Source organism: Coenobita brevimanus, chromosome 47, assembly GCF_032717465.1.
Source record: "Coenobita brevimanus isolate Jiangsu-jjx chromosome 47, ASM3271746v2, whole genome shotgun sequence".
NCBI classification, from domain to species: domain Eukaryota; kingdom Metazoa; phylum Arthropoda; class Malacostraca; order Decapoda; family Coenobitidae; genus Coenobita; species Coenobita brevimanus.
In genome coordinates, this window is record NC_137000.1 from 13,940,924 (window position 1) to 13,958,856 (window position 17,933).

Genomic DNA, 17,933 nt, shown 5'->3' on the forward strand with positions numbered 1-17,933 from the left:
AGAGAAATGATATAAATGATAACAACGGAACAGAGAGTTACATGAAAATGTTTGCTGATGATGCCAAAATGAGAACTCATGTAAGGAATTACAAAAGGATCTGACAAAATTATATAAATTGAGTCATAAATGGCAGATGGAAATCAGTGCAGAAAAATGCCATGTAATAAAATTTGGAAAGAGTGAAGAGGCCTGACTGGGATTACAAACTAGGGAGCAACAGTTTACAGGTATCTGAGAAGGAGAAAGATTTAGGAGTAATTATCAATAACAGACAATCATCATGTAAATGAAAAAGTAAAGAACATTTATAACCTGTTAGCAAAAATGAGAACACCCTTTACATACATCAGTGAGGAAATGGTAAAGAAGATAATTACATCATTCATAAGACCAGTGCTTGAATATGTAGAAGTAGTGTAGAACCCCCACTTGAAAAAGCATGTTGAGAAGACTAAAAAGGTTCAAAGAGCAGCCACAAGATGGATGCCAAGCTTGAGAGATCTTAGTTATGAAGAAAGACTGGTTAAGCTAGACCTACCAACATGATAGTGAGAAGAAAAAGAAGTAATATGATCATGCTGTATAAGTGTGTCGAAGGAAAAGAAAAGGTTGACATTAATGATTATATGGTACCGAGACAGTCTTCTTCGACAGGACACAGCAACATATTATATAAGAAAAGATTAAAGAAAGATGTGAGAAAATTCAGCAGTAGATCAGTAGAGTGTAATACTGGATGAAGTTGTGTGCCAAAAACATTCACAGTTTTAAAGAATAATGTGATAAAATTGTATTAGGAGAAGGGACACAGCGAGCTTGACTCAGTCCTGTAAAAATACAATTAGATAAGAACAGTTATGCAGGAACACACACAAACACACACACACACGCATACACGCACGTGCGCGCGCAAGATGGATACCAAGCTTAAGGGACCTAAGCTACGAAGAAAGACTAAATAAACTGAATCTACCAACACTACAGGAGACAAGGAAAAGAGGTGACATGATAATGCTATATAAATGCATATCAGGAAAGGAGAAAATAGACATAAATGATTACTTAACATATGGAGAAGCATCAGCAAGAGGACACTGCAAAAAATTGCATAAGAAGAGAGGTGATAAAGACATAAGGAAATTCAGTTTCCCAAACAGAGCAATTGATCAATAGAATGCACTGCCGAATGAAATATTGTGTGCCAAAACAATATACTGTACAAATTTAAAGATATGTACGATAAATATGGTTTAAGACACGGGACAGTACGAGCTTGACTCATTCCTGTAAAGATACAATTAGGTAAGAACAATTAGGTAAGAACACACACACACACACACACACACAAAGGAAGAGCATGTGGTCCTGATGAAATTTCAGGTTGGTGTTACATGAATATGCAGAAGAGTTAAGCAGACTATTATATTTAATTTTCAAGGAATCCTTAAGTTTTGGTAAACGATATGATACTTGGAAGAAAGCAAACATTGTTGTTCTGTTCAAGAAAGAGAATAGACAAAATCCACTTAACTACCGACCAGTATCACTGACCAGTGTTGTAAGTAGGGTACTAGAAAAGCTAATAAGAAAAGTTTGGGTGAACCATCTAAAAGAATATAGTATGATAACAGAAAGGCATTTCGGTTTTAGAAAGGGAAAATCATGTGTTACTAATCTATTAAGCTACTGTGATAAGAGTTACAGAAACATTGCAGAAAAGAAAAGGATGGGTGGATAGTATCTATTTAGATTTCAAGAAAGCATTTGACAGCATAACGTACCAAAGACTTTTATGGAAACTGTACCATCAAGGAGGTATCCAAGGCAGTCTGTATTGTTGGATGCAGGATTTTCTCAGAAAAAGGGAAATGAGAACAGTATTAAGGGGAAATTACTCATCATGGAGGGAAGTGACTAGCAGAGTTCCACAGGGCTCAGTGCTGGCACCAGTTATGTTTTTAGTATATATAAATGACATAGTAACACTGGAAATGGAAGCTATCTAAATATGTTTGCGAATGATGCAAAAATACAAAGGAAAATTACTAACACAGATTCTTGCAAGGAGCTTCAAGAGGAATTAAATAAGCTTCATGAATGGACAATAAATGGCAGATGGAATTTAATGTGAACAAGTGTCATGTAATTAAGTTTGGTAAAACTGAGAAAAGACCAGATTGGGATTATAAGTGAGGAAGATCAACCCTACACATATCAGGAAGAGAGAAGAACCTAGGAGTGACTGTCAATAACAGAGTATCTCCAGCTTACCACATCAGTGAGAAGGTACGTAACATATACACATTGCTTGCTAATATAAGAATAGCATTCACACATATAAATGAAGACATGCTGAGAAAGATAATAACATCATTCATCAGACCAGCCTTGGAGAATGAATCAGTAGCCTGGAATCCTCATCTCAGTAAACACATAGATAAGACTGAAAAAGTACAAAGGGCAGCTACAAGATGGATACCAAGCTTAAGGGATCCAAGCTACAAAAAAAGACTAGAAAAATTTCATCTACAGGAGAGAACGAAATGAGGAAACATGATTATGCTACATAAATCCATGTCAGGGAAAGAGAAAATAGACTTAAATGAATTATAACCTATGGGGATGCATCAGCAAGAGGACACAGCAAAAAAAAAAAAAACATAAAAAGAGAGGCAATAAAGGCGTAAGGAAATTCACTTTCCCAAATAGGGCATTTGATCAGTGGAATGCACTGCCGAATGAAATAGTGTGTGCCAAAACTATTCATAAATTTAAGGATATGTATGATAAAAATGGTTTAATACATGGGACAGTATGACCTTGACTCATCCCTGTAATGATACATTTAGGTAAGACACACACACACACACACACACACACACACACACACACACACACACACACACACACACGCACACACACACACACACACACACTGATGAAATTAGCAAACAATATAATACCACATAAATTTTTGTGAAACTAAACATGACAAGGATTTATTCATTTTTAATTGTACTTTGCATGTACATTACATTTATAAACTGCAAAAATGAATCAAGGAACACATTCCCTTCAGTGTCACTTATGGTTAAGTTGATCAGGGTGTTTTTGTGTGTGTGTGTTACACACCCACCCACCTGCTGTTATATTCACTAAACATAAGTAAATGGCACAAATTTCTATCTATCTATCTATAGCCCGACGCCCTAATCCCGCAAAGGGTGGCCGCAGACAAAATGCTTCCAAGTCACTCTGTCACCCACCATTTGACTACCCTCCCCCCAACTCACCCCCCCCTCCCTCATATACCTCTCAACTCCATCCCTCCACCTCATCCTCGGTCTACCCCTCCCTCTCCCTCCCTCCACCTCACCTACATACACCCTCTTAGTCAGTCTTTCATTCTCCATTCTCTCCACATAATATAATGCTACTCCTGGTACTGTACAGTACCAAAAGGATTGGGAAGAGTGTGAAGGTTTGGTTCCTGAATAACTTGCACCTCTCCACCCAGTTAACAGAAGTAAGCTCCACATTACGCAGTTATTTGTTTATGTTGTTGCCACGCAGCTTTCTAAATGGTTTCTGGGTTGTAGGAAACCATTATGCTTGTCACTTAGTGTAGAGCCACCTGAAAGGCAAGAAGAGTAATAAAAAATGACAGGAAGGATGGGAGAAATCGGAAGAGAGAAAGGCAGGCACAGAAAGAGAATAATAAAGGTGAAGGAAGAAGTAGGCAGCACTGGATCATGAGTGGATAATGGTTGCCACCACCTGCCACAAGCTTGAAGGCAGTAATTATCATGAACAGTGCACCTTCAGCATACAGCACTGGAAAATTGTGAGAATGAAGCTATAACTTAGTTAAAATGCGAGCCAGAAATTTTATTTGGTCCTCATTAGAAAGGTGTCAGTACAGTCCTCCCTCCTATAATGTGGCTGATATAGACTGACGACTCGCCACACTATACTTTTCCACGTTATTCATTCCATGTGTTTCCATTATAAAGGGTTAACCCAGACTGGACATTTTCCAGAGTCGCACTCTTCACCCTAAATCCCACCCAGATCCTCCAAAAAACACTTACTGATATTCACTGTGGTACTCATACACAGGAAGTTATTAAAAATACATAAGAAAGGTTCTATCTGTCTATCTATTGCCAGACGCCTCAATCCCGTACGGGGTGGCTTCAAACAAATTGCCTACACATCGCCCTGTCCCCTGCCATTTCACTGCCCTGCTCCCAACTCAGCCCCCCCCCCCCTCTCTGATATACCTCTCCACTCCATCTCATCCTCAGCCTCCCCCTCCCTCTCCCCCCCCTCTACCTCACTCACATACACTCTCCTTGTCAGTCTCTCACCCTCCATCCTCTCCACATGGCCAAACCACCTCAGTGTTTTCCTCCAAACGATTCCTATCACATCCACATCCACACCACAACGCTCCTTTATATCCTCATTTGTCAGCCTGTCTCTCCATGTGACTCCACAGGCTCCTCTTAAGTAACTCATTACCACTGCTCTCGCTCTTGACTTGTGTCCTTCCAACAACGTCCAAGCTTCACTTCCATACGTTAGAGTTGTTATCACAATATTGTCATGTAGTAACTTTTTCACTTCCATGCTCACTTCCCTGTTTCTTATCACTGCTTTCAAGGAACCAGCAACCTTTCTTCCTTGTTGTACCCTTTCAAGCACTTCACTCTCCAAACTTTCATCCTTACTCATCACACTACCCAAGTACTTAAATGTACTCACATTTTCCAATTCCTCACCATCCAACCTCACAGTACATTCACTGACTTCACCTCTCTCAAAGACCATAACTTTACTCTTCCCTACATTCACCTTTAGATTCCATTTCTTATACACTTTCCCAAACTCATCCATCAAGCCTTGCAGCTCCCCTTTGTCTTCACTCAACAACACAGTGTCATCTCCAAACACTACCCCCTCTCACCAGGGTCACTCCAACATCCACTGCCCTACCTTGTACCTCTTTTATTACCCCACCCGTGTACAGATTGAACAACCATGGAGACATGACATATCCCTGTTTCAACCCAACCTTCAAAGAGAAAAATTCACTCAGTTCACCATCCACATGCACTGCAACCTTAGCACCATCACACATACTCTTCACAGCATTCAGCAACGTCCCATCTACTCCATATATTCTTAATACTTTCCACAATCCTTGTCTATCCACCCTGTCATATGCTTTCTCCAAATCTATGAAAGCCACATACAACTTCTTTCCCTTCTCTAGAAACTTTTCCACTAAAGATCTAAAAATGAATATCTGATCTACACAACCTCTTCCCTTCCTAAAGCCTCCATGTTCTTCTCCAACTAATTCCTCTGTTATTTCCCTAACTCTGTCAATAAGTATCCTACCATACACTTTTCGTATGACACTATGAAGACAAATGCCCCTATGTTTACCACACACTTCTTTTTCCCTTTTCCTTTGTACAAGGGAATAATTATACCTGACTTGCAATCCTTCGGGACTCTACCTTCCTCCCAGGCCAATCTGCACATCTTCCACATCCATTTTACTACTATCTCTCCCCCATGCTTCAGCATTTCACCACACACTCCATCAATTCCTGGGTCTTTCCCCAATTTGACTTTATTGCTTCCACAACTTCTATCCTACTGATTTCTTCCTGTCTTCTCACCTCCCTCCTTCTCCCAGCCATTCCCCAGCCACTTATACTCGCATTGCTTCCATCTTCTATGTTCAACAATTCCTTAAAGTGCTCTGTCCATCTTCTCACTTTTTCTCCCTTCTCCACTAGTAATCTACCATTTTTATCTTTCACTCCCCTGCTACTTCACTGCCACCCAGTCTTACTCTCTTCACCTCCTTCCAGAACATTTTCTTACAGTTCCTCCACTTTACACTCAAATTCCATCCAAATTCCTCATCCACTCACTTACTCTCTCTTACTAATCTTTTCACCTCTCTCTTTCTTTCTGCATATAACTCTCTCTTCTGCCTCTCAACTTCTTCCACGCCCCTATTTCTCATCCATTCATTGTATGCTTCTTCTTTTGTGTCACAGCCTGTTTCACCTCTTCAGTCCACCACGCTGTTCCTTGCACCCTCCTCCGTCTTCTCTTCACCCCACACACCACATCACATGCTGCACATATTTCTTCTGCGAATATGCTGCACACACCTTCCACGTCCCCATCTGGTCCAATTCATATTTATCCAATCGTTCCTCCATTAAAAAAAAAAAAAAAAGGTTTAGGTCACTAACCTGACTGGCTCTGCTGGCCATAATGCTTAGGTAATGATGCTCTGTACCATGTGAGTAGCTATCTCAGATGCAGGCATAAGGTGGGAGGCCGCCAGAAAACAATGGAGGACGCCCCCAGCAGCCAATGTAAGTATTTATGAATTTGACGTCATGCGACCAATCACAGTGCACTGCTCGCCTGACATCATCACGTGCAACATTTGACTTTTGGTGGACCATATGAGCTCCGATGCCCGACAACTCACTGCGGTATATCTGTTTGTGACCTTGGTATATATTTTTTGGTATTACTGTAGGTGACCGCTTAAGTACAAGTCCGTCTTATGCGATACCGCATTATACGAGGGTTGACTCTTATTAAAAATGAACTCAGGAGACATGGATTGACACACCTAGGACAGTTTCTTAGTGAGTAAAAATACTGTGACAGATAGATCATGAATAGTTCTTTGATGGATGTCATAAATAACAGATGCACATTCCCAGAACACATGAATAATGAAAGTTAACTATATGTAACAAATACCAGTAATGTTATTGCAGTACAGTGAATTTTGGAATAAACAAAGAAAAGGGGTAAGTCATAATTTGAAATAAAAAACTTTTTCCATTTGGGTATAACTGGGAACTATAGCCTTGCTTCCCTCTGCATTGGATTAGCTATATGCCCATGATCCATTCCATGTCCATAATGGTCTCAGGGTGTGTCTCCCAGGTTGTTGGATCTTTGTTTGCCTTGTTTCATAATCCTTAGTTTGAGTTGTGTGGAATCCGAGATATATGAGTGAAAGCTAACGAGGTCTCTATCTATCTATCTATTGCCAGACGCCTCAGTCCCATTTGGGGTGGCCACAAACAAATCGCCTCCAAGTCGCCCTGTCCCCCGCCATTTCACTCCCCTGCTCCCAACTCACACCCCCCTCTCTCATATACCTCTCCACCCCATCCCTCCATCTCATCCTCAGCCTCCCCCTCCCTCTTTCCCCCTCCACCTCACTCACATACACTCTCTTCGTCAGTCTTTCACCCTCCATCCTCTCCACATGGCCAAACCACCTCAGTGTGTTCCTCATAACGCTTCCTATCACATCCACATCAACACCACAACGCTCCTTTATATCCTCATTCGTCAGCCTGTCTCTCCATGTGACTCCACAGGCTCCTCTTAAATAACTCATTTCCACTGCTCTCACTCTTGACTTGTGTCCTTCCAACAACGTCCAAGCTTCACTTCCGTACGTTAGAGTTGGTATCACAATACTGTCATGTAGTAACTTTTTCACTTCCATGCTCACTTCCCTGTTTCTTATCACTGCTTTCAAAGAACCAGCAACCTTTCTTCCCTGCTGTACCCTTTCAAGCACTTCACCCTCCAAACCTCCATCCTTACTCATCACACTACCCAAGTACTTAAACGTACTCACATTTTCCAATTCCTCACCATCCAACCTCGCTGTACATTCACTGACTTCACCTCTCTCAAAGACCATCACTTTACTCTTCCCTACATTCACCTTCAGATTCCGTTTCTTACACACTCTCCCAAACTCATCCACCAAGCCTTGCAGCTCCCCTTCGTCTTCACTCAACAACACAGTATCATCTGCAAACAACAGTACAGGGAGTTTCCAAACACTATCCTCTCTCACCAGGGCCACTCCAACATCCACTACCCTACCTTGTACCTCTTTTATTACCCCATCCATGTACAGATTGAACAACCATGGAGACATGACACATCCCTGTTTCAACCCAACTTTCAAAGAGAAAAATTCACTTAGTTCACCATCCACACGCACTGCAGCCTTCGCACCATCGTCCATACTCTTCACAGCATTCAACAACTTCCCATCTACTCCATATATTCTTAACACTTTCCACAATCCTAGTCTATCCACCCTGTCATATGCTTTCTCCAAATCCATGAAAGCCGCATACAACTTCTTTCCCTTCTCTAGAAACTTTTCCACTAAAGATCTGAGAATGAATATCTGATCTACACAACCTTTTCCCTTCCTAAAGCCTCCCTGTTCTTCTCCAACTAATTCCTCTGTTCTTTCTCTAACTCTGTCAATAAGTATCCTACCATACACTTTTCCTATTATACTAAGAAGACTAATGCCCCTATGATTACCACACACTTCTTTTTCCCCTTTTCCTTTGTACAAGGGAATAATTATACCTGACTTCCAATCCTCCGGGACTCTACCTTCCTCCCAGGCCAATCTGCACATCTTCCACATCCATTCTACTACTATCTCTCCCCCATGCTTTAGCATTTCACCACACACTCCATCAATTCCTGGGGCTTTCCCTGATTTAACTTTCTTCAGTGCTTCCACAACTTCTATCCTACTGATTTCTTCCTGTCTTCTCACCTCCCTCCTTCTCCCAGCCATTCCCCAGCCACTTATACTCGCATTACTTCCATCCCCCACGTTCAACAATTCCTTAAAGTGTTCTCTCCATCTGCTCACTTTTTCTCCCTTCTCCACTAGTAATCTACCATTTTTATCTTTCACTCCCCTGCTAACTTCACTTCCACCCTGTCTTACTCTTTTCACCTCTCTCCAGAACATTTTCTTACAGTCCCTCCACTTTACACTCAGATTCCTTCCAAATTCCTCATCCACTCTCTTCTTACTCTCTCTTACTAATCTTTTCACCTCTCTCTTTCTTTCTACATATAACTCTCTCTTCTGACTCTCAGCCTCTTCCACGCCCCTATTCCTCATCCATTCATTGTATGCTTTCTTCTTTTGTGCCACAGCCTGTCAGTAATTTCCCTATTTCAAGATATCCCTCTCCCTTTGCAGATGTTTAAAGTGGATCTGACCATCTTTTGAGATGGATCTCTCCCAGATAGTTGTCCTTGTCAGATTTGCTGTCAGCCCTGCTGCTATATTTCCATATACCTGTCCTATTTGTGAAGCTATACCTGTTCCACTTGCAACTTTTTTTATTCTTTGTTAGCTCACCCATTCATTCTTTAGAGGAAAGGAATGGTCCCTGCACAGGCTCCATTATTTCTGTACTATCCTGATTCCAGGAGAAGTATTTTATCAATACTTCATTGTGTTAACTTCTCCAGACATTCAAAAATTTCCCTTAAAAATTATTTATTTTACCAGTACTTCATTGTATTAACTTCTTCAAACATTCAAATATTTCCCTTAAAAATTATTTCATTAAGCAATACCTGTAACCATCTGATCAGCAAAGTTATGTTCCAATATCTTATTTAATTTTCAGTGGCTACAGGCTTCCCATCTGGCCAGTATCACCTCAAGACAAGGTTAGAGGAAATCCGTTTGGCTGTGGAAGATGGAGCAACAGAAATTGACATTGTGATCAACAGGGAGATGGCTTTAACAGGCAACTGGGAAGGTAAGGGTTTCATGCCAAGGATTTTTTTTTTTTTTTTTTTTTTTTTTTTTTTTTAACATGTCCTAATTTCTAACAGCACTTACAGGATGAGGATGATGGGGATTCCTGTTCATAGTTAGCTGTGTGCAGTGTGTTCTGGAAGTTGTCAGTTATACTTTTTTTCCAGACAAGTACTAAGAAAGCTGTAGGGTTAGACCATTTTTCTAGACAACAGGGCAAGTAGTAGTTCGTGAGAGAACATAATCTGGGCTGTGAAAATTCTGGGAGAAATTTTCATGTCTATTTGGTGATATTTGTTTGGCCCAATTTTTTTTTTTTTTTTTTTCTTGAGCTATTGTTGATTAGAATTTAATACTGTATACAGTATTCCTGTGGATTTGGTGACACTTGATTCGTAAAAGAAAAACAAAATCAGGGATTGTCTCTTCAGCCAGATACTAAAATATTGATCTCAGAATAGCACATAAATCTCATGAGTGATATGTCAGCAAAGGTAACTGAGGTCGTCAGTCTTGAAACAGCAGTTCTGGTTACATTTTTATTTCCCACTAATATTCATATGCACTTTGAGAGAAGTAAAGTCACTGAATGTACTGTGAGGTTGGATTAGGAGGAAACGGAAAATGTGAATGTGTTTAAGTATTTGGGTAGTGTGATGAGTAAGAATGGAAGTTTAGAGGGTGAAGTGCTGGAAAAGGTACAACAAGGAAGAAAGGTTGCTGGTTCCCTGAAAGCAGTGATTAGAAACAGGGAAGTGAGGATCAAAGTGAAAAAGCTACTACATGACAGTATTGTGGTACCAACTCTAATGTATGGAAGTGAAGTTTGGACCTCGTTGGAGGGACAGAAGTCAAGAGTGAGAGCAGTGGAAGTGAGTTATTTCAGAGGAGCCTGTGGGGTCACATGGAGAGACAGACTGACAAATGAGGAAGTGAAGGAGCGTTGTGGTTTGGGTGTGGATGAGATAGGAAGCGTTAGGAGAAACACACTGAGGTGGTTTGGCAATATGGAGAGGATGGAGAGTGAGAGACTGATAAGGAGAGTGTATATGAGTGAGGTGGAGGGGGGGAGAGGGAAGGGGAGGCCAAGGATGAGATGGAGGGATGGAGTGGAGAGGTATATGAGAGAGTGTATGTGAGCTGGGAGCAGGGCAATGAAATGGCGGTGATATGGAGGCGAATTGTTTGTAGCCACTCCTTACAGGATTAAAGCATCTGGCAATAGTTAGATAGATAGATACAATGTTAAACAGATAAGAAGCTCTGCAAAAGAAAACAATAAAATATAATAAAAACACAGCAAAACTGTGCAGCCCCACTCCACAGCAGCAGACTGTGAAATCAAGATACAGTGGAGTCTCTTTTATCCGAGCTTCTTTTAACCGTTATTTGCCATTAACCGTAAGTTTTACTAAAACATTCTCATTTTGATTAACTGCAAAAATCTGAAATCTGTCTGAAAATTAAAACACGGCGGGCTTGTTTTGCGCCACTAGCATTGGTTTACGGTTGTTTTGCTAGTCACTAGGGCAGGCGTTGGTTGCGCCAGCCCCCATCCACCACCTCAGAAGATTTGGATGATGTGGGAGATGATGTGGATGATGTGGAAATGATTGAGTAAGGAAACAGAAAATATGAAAAAACAATTAGGTTTAAGACTTTATTTGTTCGAATTGCTTACAGTGAATTACATAATTGTTTTGGTGACGGTTTATTTAAGATTATTTGAGTGAAGATTTAAGTTGAGAGTTTCTATTACAGTTACAAAAGTGCAGTTACTTAAGTAGTTACTACAGTGTATGAACTGTTTTGGTGATGGTTGAGTGGCTTTTGGGGTGGTGGTGGTGGGCTAGACATCACCAGGAATGGGTGATGGATGAGTACAATATTGTTCCCTTGTATCCTACACATTATTACAGTATCTTTTATCCGAAAAAATCGATTAAACTAAACTTTGAAAGTCCCATGATTTTCGGATAAGAGAGGCTCCACTGTACCTAAATTTTTTATTTTTTATATGAAACCACTCACTACAAGCCCCAACACTGGGGAACAGTATTGCTGAATTCTAAGCAGGAAGGGTACTTGACAGCAGAGATACAGTGCTGCCTATGGTCCATGGGGCAATTTTTTATCATTGAGTACAGAACAGTTACGGACACGGTAAGGAAACACAGTACTACAGGGAGAAAAAGTAAACAAATACAACAAAATAACATACATAGCACATAAATTTGTATGCTGGCATATGTTACATATTATGCGCACACACACACACGCACGCAAGCAAGCAAGCAAGCAAGCAAGCACGCATGCAAGCAAGCAAGCACGCACGCACGCACACAAGCAAGCAAGCAAGCACGCACGCACGCACATTCACAAAGAACCCAATGTAATAGAATCATTGAAATATCTCTGTCCTTTAGGAAAAAGTGATCGTGTGGTCATTGAGTTCCAGATGATAATAGGGAACGCTGAGCCAAGAGATGAGCTTCATAGACAGGGAAGATACAACTTTGTGAAAGCAAATTTTACAGGATTGAGAAACTTTTTTGAAAATGCGGATCGGAGAAAATTCAGAGAAACAAGAGAGATACAGAGGAAGTGGGATATCTTTCTAGACCTCTGTAATTTGGGAGTGGAAAATTTTGTACCAAGAGTAAGAGGGAAAGAAAACAGGAAAAAGGAGTGGTTTAATAGAAGGTGTATGATAGCAAAAAAAGAGAGATAAGGCGTGGAACAATTGGAGAAAGAGAGGTAACAACAGAACAAAGGAAGAATATAAAAGAATTAGAAATGAATACACAAGAATACGTAGAGAAGAAGAAAGGAATTTTGAAAAAGGTATAATAGACAAATGTAAGGATGAACCCAAACTGTTTTATAGATTTGTTAATAGCAAGCTGAAAGAAAAGGAAGGAATCACCAAACTGAAAGTAAAAGGAGAGGTCTATAAAGATGCAGCAATGCAAGCTGAAATATTGAACAAATGTTTCCAATCGGTTTTCATGAATGAAAAAGAGTTTGTGGAAGGGGAGGGAGTGATTAGAAATGTACCGGTGATAAAAGATATAAAAGTGGAAGTAGAGGAAGTGTAAAAATTACTGGAAACTCAAGATGTACGGAAAGCCCCGGGACCAGATGGAATCTCTAATTGGGTACTGAAGAAATGCAGAAAACAACTGGCAGATAAGATTCACAGTTTAATTGTGTGTTCTCGGGAAGAGGGGAAAGTGCCTCAGGAATGCAAGAGGGCAAATGTGGTACCAATTTATAATGGAGGAAACAGGGAAGAACCCCTGAATTGTAGACCAGTGTCCCTAACCAGCATGGTCGCAAAATTGTGCGAGAGAATTCTGAAAGATAGATTGGGTAAAATATCTGGAAGAGATAAATATTTTGGCTGACAGTAAGTTTGGATTCAGAAGTGGAAGGTCATGTGTTTACAACTTGTTCAGTTTTTACTCAAGAGCAATTGATGTGCTTCAGGAGAGAGAGGGTTGGGTGGATTGTGTGTACAGTATTTAGATTTGGAGAAGGCCTTCGACAAGGTACCCCATAAAAGACTAATGTGGAAACTAGAGCATATAGGAGGACTGAAGGGGAACCTCCTGTAATGGATGAGAGCCTTTTTTAGAGAGAGACAAATGAGGACAGTAATAAAGGATAGGAGGTCTGGATGGAGAGAAGTAACAAGTGGAGTCCCACAGGGCTCAGTGTTGGCGCCAGTAATGTTCCTGATTTACATAAATGATATGGTAGACGGAATGAACAGTTATGCAAGTCTGTTTGGTGATGATGTAAAGATCTTGAGGAAGGTAGAGGTTGAGGAGGATTGTAAAATGCTGCAGGAGGATTGGATAGGATACACGAATGAAGCCAGATATGGGAAATGAAATTTAATGCAAAGAAATGTAAAATATTGGAAATGGGTAAAAGTACCAAGAGGCCGTCACTGAATTATTTGATGGGTAATGAACCAATCACAACACCGAGAGAAGAGAAAGATTTGGGAGTGCTGGTCCAGGACAGTTTGTCACCTGAATAACGCATTAACAAGACAGAGAGACGTATAAACTTTGACAAATGTAAGAGTAGCTTTTCATTATATGGATGAGGAGATGATGAAAAAATTGATAGTGGCCATGATCCGCCCCAGGTTAGAATATGCAGTGGTAGTGTGGTCCCCACACAAAAAGAAAGATATAAACAAGACAGAGAGAATACAAAGAACAACAACCAAAATGGTCCCCAGTCTGGCAGATCTGTCGTACAGAGAGAGGCTGGAAAAGCTGGATTTGCTTTCCTTAGAAGAAAGGAGAAAGAGAGGTGACATGATTGCAGTGTTCAGGACTATGATTGGGTTGATAAAATTGACCGAGAAGATCTGTTTGTATGGGATAAGAGAGTAACAAGAGGACACAGAATGAAATTGAAGATGCCAAGCTGCTTGAAGGATATCAAGAAATATAGTTTTCCTTGTAGATGGATATACCTGTGGAATAGCCTGGACAAAGAGATCGTCCATTCTAAAAACTTAAACGAGTTTAAAGCAAAATTTGACTTACTGAGAAACTGAGATGGGACCCCACGAGTGTAGCTTATTTTCTGTATATCACAATTAGGTAAATACAGTTAGGTAAATACACACACACACACACACACACACACACAGGTCGCTGAGAGTGATGGAGCTCTTTCTGGATCATGGGGAAATAATCGCAGAATCAGTGGCGAAAAGGAGACCAGCCTATTGTGATTATGTGAACGAGTGCGTGAGTGGTAGTCCTGTCAGACAGTAGTTAAAAAAAACACGTAGTTTCAGTCATAAAAAGAACAAGATATAGTGGAAATAGAAAGTTTCCATATGGTTACATCATGGTGGAGAGGTACGGTGCTTTGTTTACAACTGCTGAGGAGGAATTTGAGAGCTTCTCCATTGATGATGTGGGAAATGGAAGTACTAAGCTAAACCAAATGAGAGTAGGAGGAGTAGAGAAATCATTGGAGAGGAATGTCCAGGAGCTAAAATAGCTATGGGCAGTAATTAGAGAGTTGCAGGAATGAACCTTAGAGCAGGAGAGAGAGATCAAAATTTTAGAGAATAAACTGGAAAAAGTTTGCACACGCAGTGATGAACAATAAAGAGAAGTCACAGAATTAAAAGTGAGTTATGAATCTGCCTCAAATGAAATAAAACAGTTCAAGAAGTAGAATAAGAGGTTGGAAGAAGAAAGGGACAGGATGAAAAGTAAACTAGATGAGTATGAATCCAAATCATGGATGCAAGTTGAGCACATTAAGAAAATCAAGGAGCAACTTAAGGAGTGAAAGAAAATTCAGGAGGATGGAAATGTAAATTTGAAAGAGATTATAGAACAACAAAGCAAGGAAAAAGTAGAGAGGGCAGTGGTTAGGGTACTGAGCTGTAGAGAATCTTTAGTCAGGGATGTAGCAGATAAGAAAAAATGCGTGATAATTTCAGGAGTAAAAGAAAAACATATGACAGTAAGATCAGAAAGAGAAAGTGAAGAACTGAGTAAGGTTAAAGAAATAATATCAGTAGTTATGGAGGTTAACAACGGAGCTCAAGAAGAGATTGAAGAAGTGTTTAGGTTAGGAAAGTACGAGGAAGGAGGGATGAAGCCACTGAAGGTAAAGTTTAAGTCCTAAGTAATGGTAAACAAAATCATCAATAGAACATGGAAAATATCAGACAAAGAAGGGTTAAAAAATGTTTGGATGAGGAGAGATGCAAATGAGGAAGAAAGAGCTAAAATAAAGGAGGTAATAAAGGAAGCAGAGGGAAAAATACATACAGAGAACAGAGGAAGGGAAGACTGTGTTTTATTGGAGAGTTATGGATCAGATATTGAGGAAGTGGTACCAATGGAGAGGAGGAGAGTAGAGGGTTTAAGAAACAGCAAAAATAATTTGAAGGTGGCATATACTAATGTTGATGGTTTAAAATCGAGAAGGTTAGAAATCAACAATTTCTTTAGGGTGCATGAACCTGATGTTATGTGCTCTGTAGAGACCAAGTTAAGAAAAGATATTGATGTCCATATGGGAGATGGTAAATACGGACTGTAGAGAAGAGACAGAAAAGAAAAAACGAGAGGAGTGATGATAGCAGTGAAGAAGAACATAAATGTAGATCTATCTATCTATCTATCTATAGCCCGACGCCCTAATCCCGCAAAGGGTGGCCGCAGACAAAACGCCTCCAAGTCACTCTGTCACCCACCATTTGACTCCCCTCCCCCCAACTCACCCCCCCCTCCCTCATATACCTCTCACCTCCATCCCTCCACCTCATCCTCGGTCTACCCCTCCCTCTCCCTCCCTCCACCTCACCCACATACACCCTCTTAGTCAGTCTTTCACTCTCCATCCTCTCCACATGTCCAAACCACCTCAGTGTATTTCTCCTAATCTTTTCAACCACATCCACATCTACCCCACAACGTTCCTTCACTTCTTCATTCGTCAACCTGTCCCTCCATGTCACTCCACATGCTCCTCTCAAGTAACTCATTTCCACTGCTCTCACTCTTGACTTGTTCCCCTCTTGCAAGGTCCACGCCTCGCTTCCATACGTCAGGGTAGGGATCACAATACCATCATGCAGAGACTTCTTAACTTCCATACTCACTTCCCTATTTCTCATCACTGCTTTCAGCATGCCTACAACCTTCCTTCCCTGCTGTACCCTTTCACGCACTTCATCCCCCAAAGTTCCATCCTTACTCATCACACTACCCAAGTACTTGAATGCACTCACATTCTCCATATCCTCACCATCCAACCTCACTGCACACTCTGTGACTTCATTCCTCTCAAACACCATAACTTTACTTTTGTTTACATTAACTTTCAGCTTCCTCCTCCTACACACTGTCCCAAATTCATTCACCAAACCTTGCAACTCCCATTCATCTTCACTCAACAATACTGTATCATCAGCAAACAGCAACACCGGAAGCTTCCAAATCTCACCCTCATTCATTAGGGCCACCCCCACATCCACTGCCCTACCTTGTACCTCCTTTACGACCCCATCCATATATATATTAAACAGCCATGGAGACATTACACACCCCTGTTTCAGTCCCACATTGAGATCAAAGAACTCACTCAGCTCACCATCCACTCGCACCGTAGCCCTAGCTCCCTCGTACATACTCTTCACAGCACTCAACAATTTCCCCTCCACTCCATATATTCTTAATACCTTCCACATACCTTTCCTATCTATTCTGTCATAAGCTTTCTCCAAGTCCATGAAGGCAGCGTACACTTTCCTTCCCTTCTCTAGATACTTCTCCACTAAACATCTTAGAACAAATATCTGATCTACACACCCTTTTCCCTTCCTAAATCCCCCTGTTCTTCTCCAACTAGCTCCTCTGTCATATGCCTAACCCTATCAATGAGTATTCTACCATATATTTTACCAGTCACACTAAGAAGGCAAATACCCCTATGGTTACCACATACTTCTCTCTCCCCTTTTCCTTTGTACAGAGGAACAATTATACCTGATTTCCAGTCCTCTGGAACCCTTCCCTCTTCCCAAGCCAATCTACACAACTTCCATATCCACTCCACAACAATCTCACCCCCATACCTAAGCATACTTTGGAAATTGGACAGGGCAGGGTCGAAGTGATAAATATGAAATTAGATACTGGAGAGAATGGCAAGAGAGATACGATGATAGTGTATGTTCCCCCAAGACAAGAGCATGGAATGACAATGAATACCAAGAGATGTTGTTAGACATGGCTAGTTATCTATGGAAAGTGATTGAGAAAAGCAACAATATAAATTTAATGGGTGACTTTAAATGTAAATAGGTGAACTGGGAGGAATGAGACTCAGCAGGCAGTGAAGATTTGTGGGGCACTATATTATTAAATATAACAATGAATTATGTGATGATGCAGTGGGTCAAAGAAGAGACATGATTCCAAGGTGAGGACACACCAGCAAGATTAGATTTACTATTTACCAAAGAACCCGATGTAATAGAATCTTTGAAATATCTGTGTCCTAAAGGAAAAAGTGATCCTGTGGTCCTTGAGTTCCAGATGATAATAGGGAACGTGGTGCCAAGAGACGAGCTTTATAGGCAGAGAAGATACAACTTTGGGAAAGCAAACTTTACAGGATTGAAAAAATTTATCAAAAATGCAGATTGGAGAAAATTCAGAGAAACAAGAGAAATACAGAGGAAGTGGGATATTTTTCTAGACCTCTG

At 40.7% G+C, this 17,933-nt stretch overlaps 1 protein-coding gene across 1 annotated transcript in view; it reads left to right on the top strand.

The window, feature by feature from the left end:
- Dera (deoxyribose-phosphate aldolase) overlaps positions 1-17,933 on the top strand; it is a 240,567-nt gene that overhangs the window by 152,415 nt on the left and 70,219 nt on the right. The window contains exon 4 of the mRNA XM_080271803.1: positions 9,537-9,671. Coding sequence (XP_080127929.1) covers positions 9,537-9,671 — 135 coding nt within the window. The remainder of the gene's footprint in view (positions 1-9,536; positions 9,672-17,933) is intronic.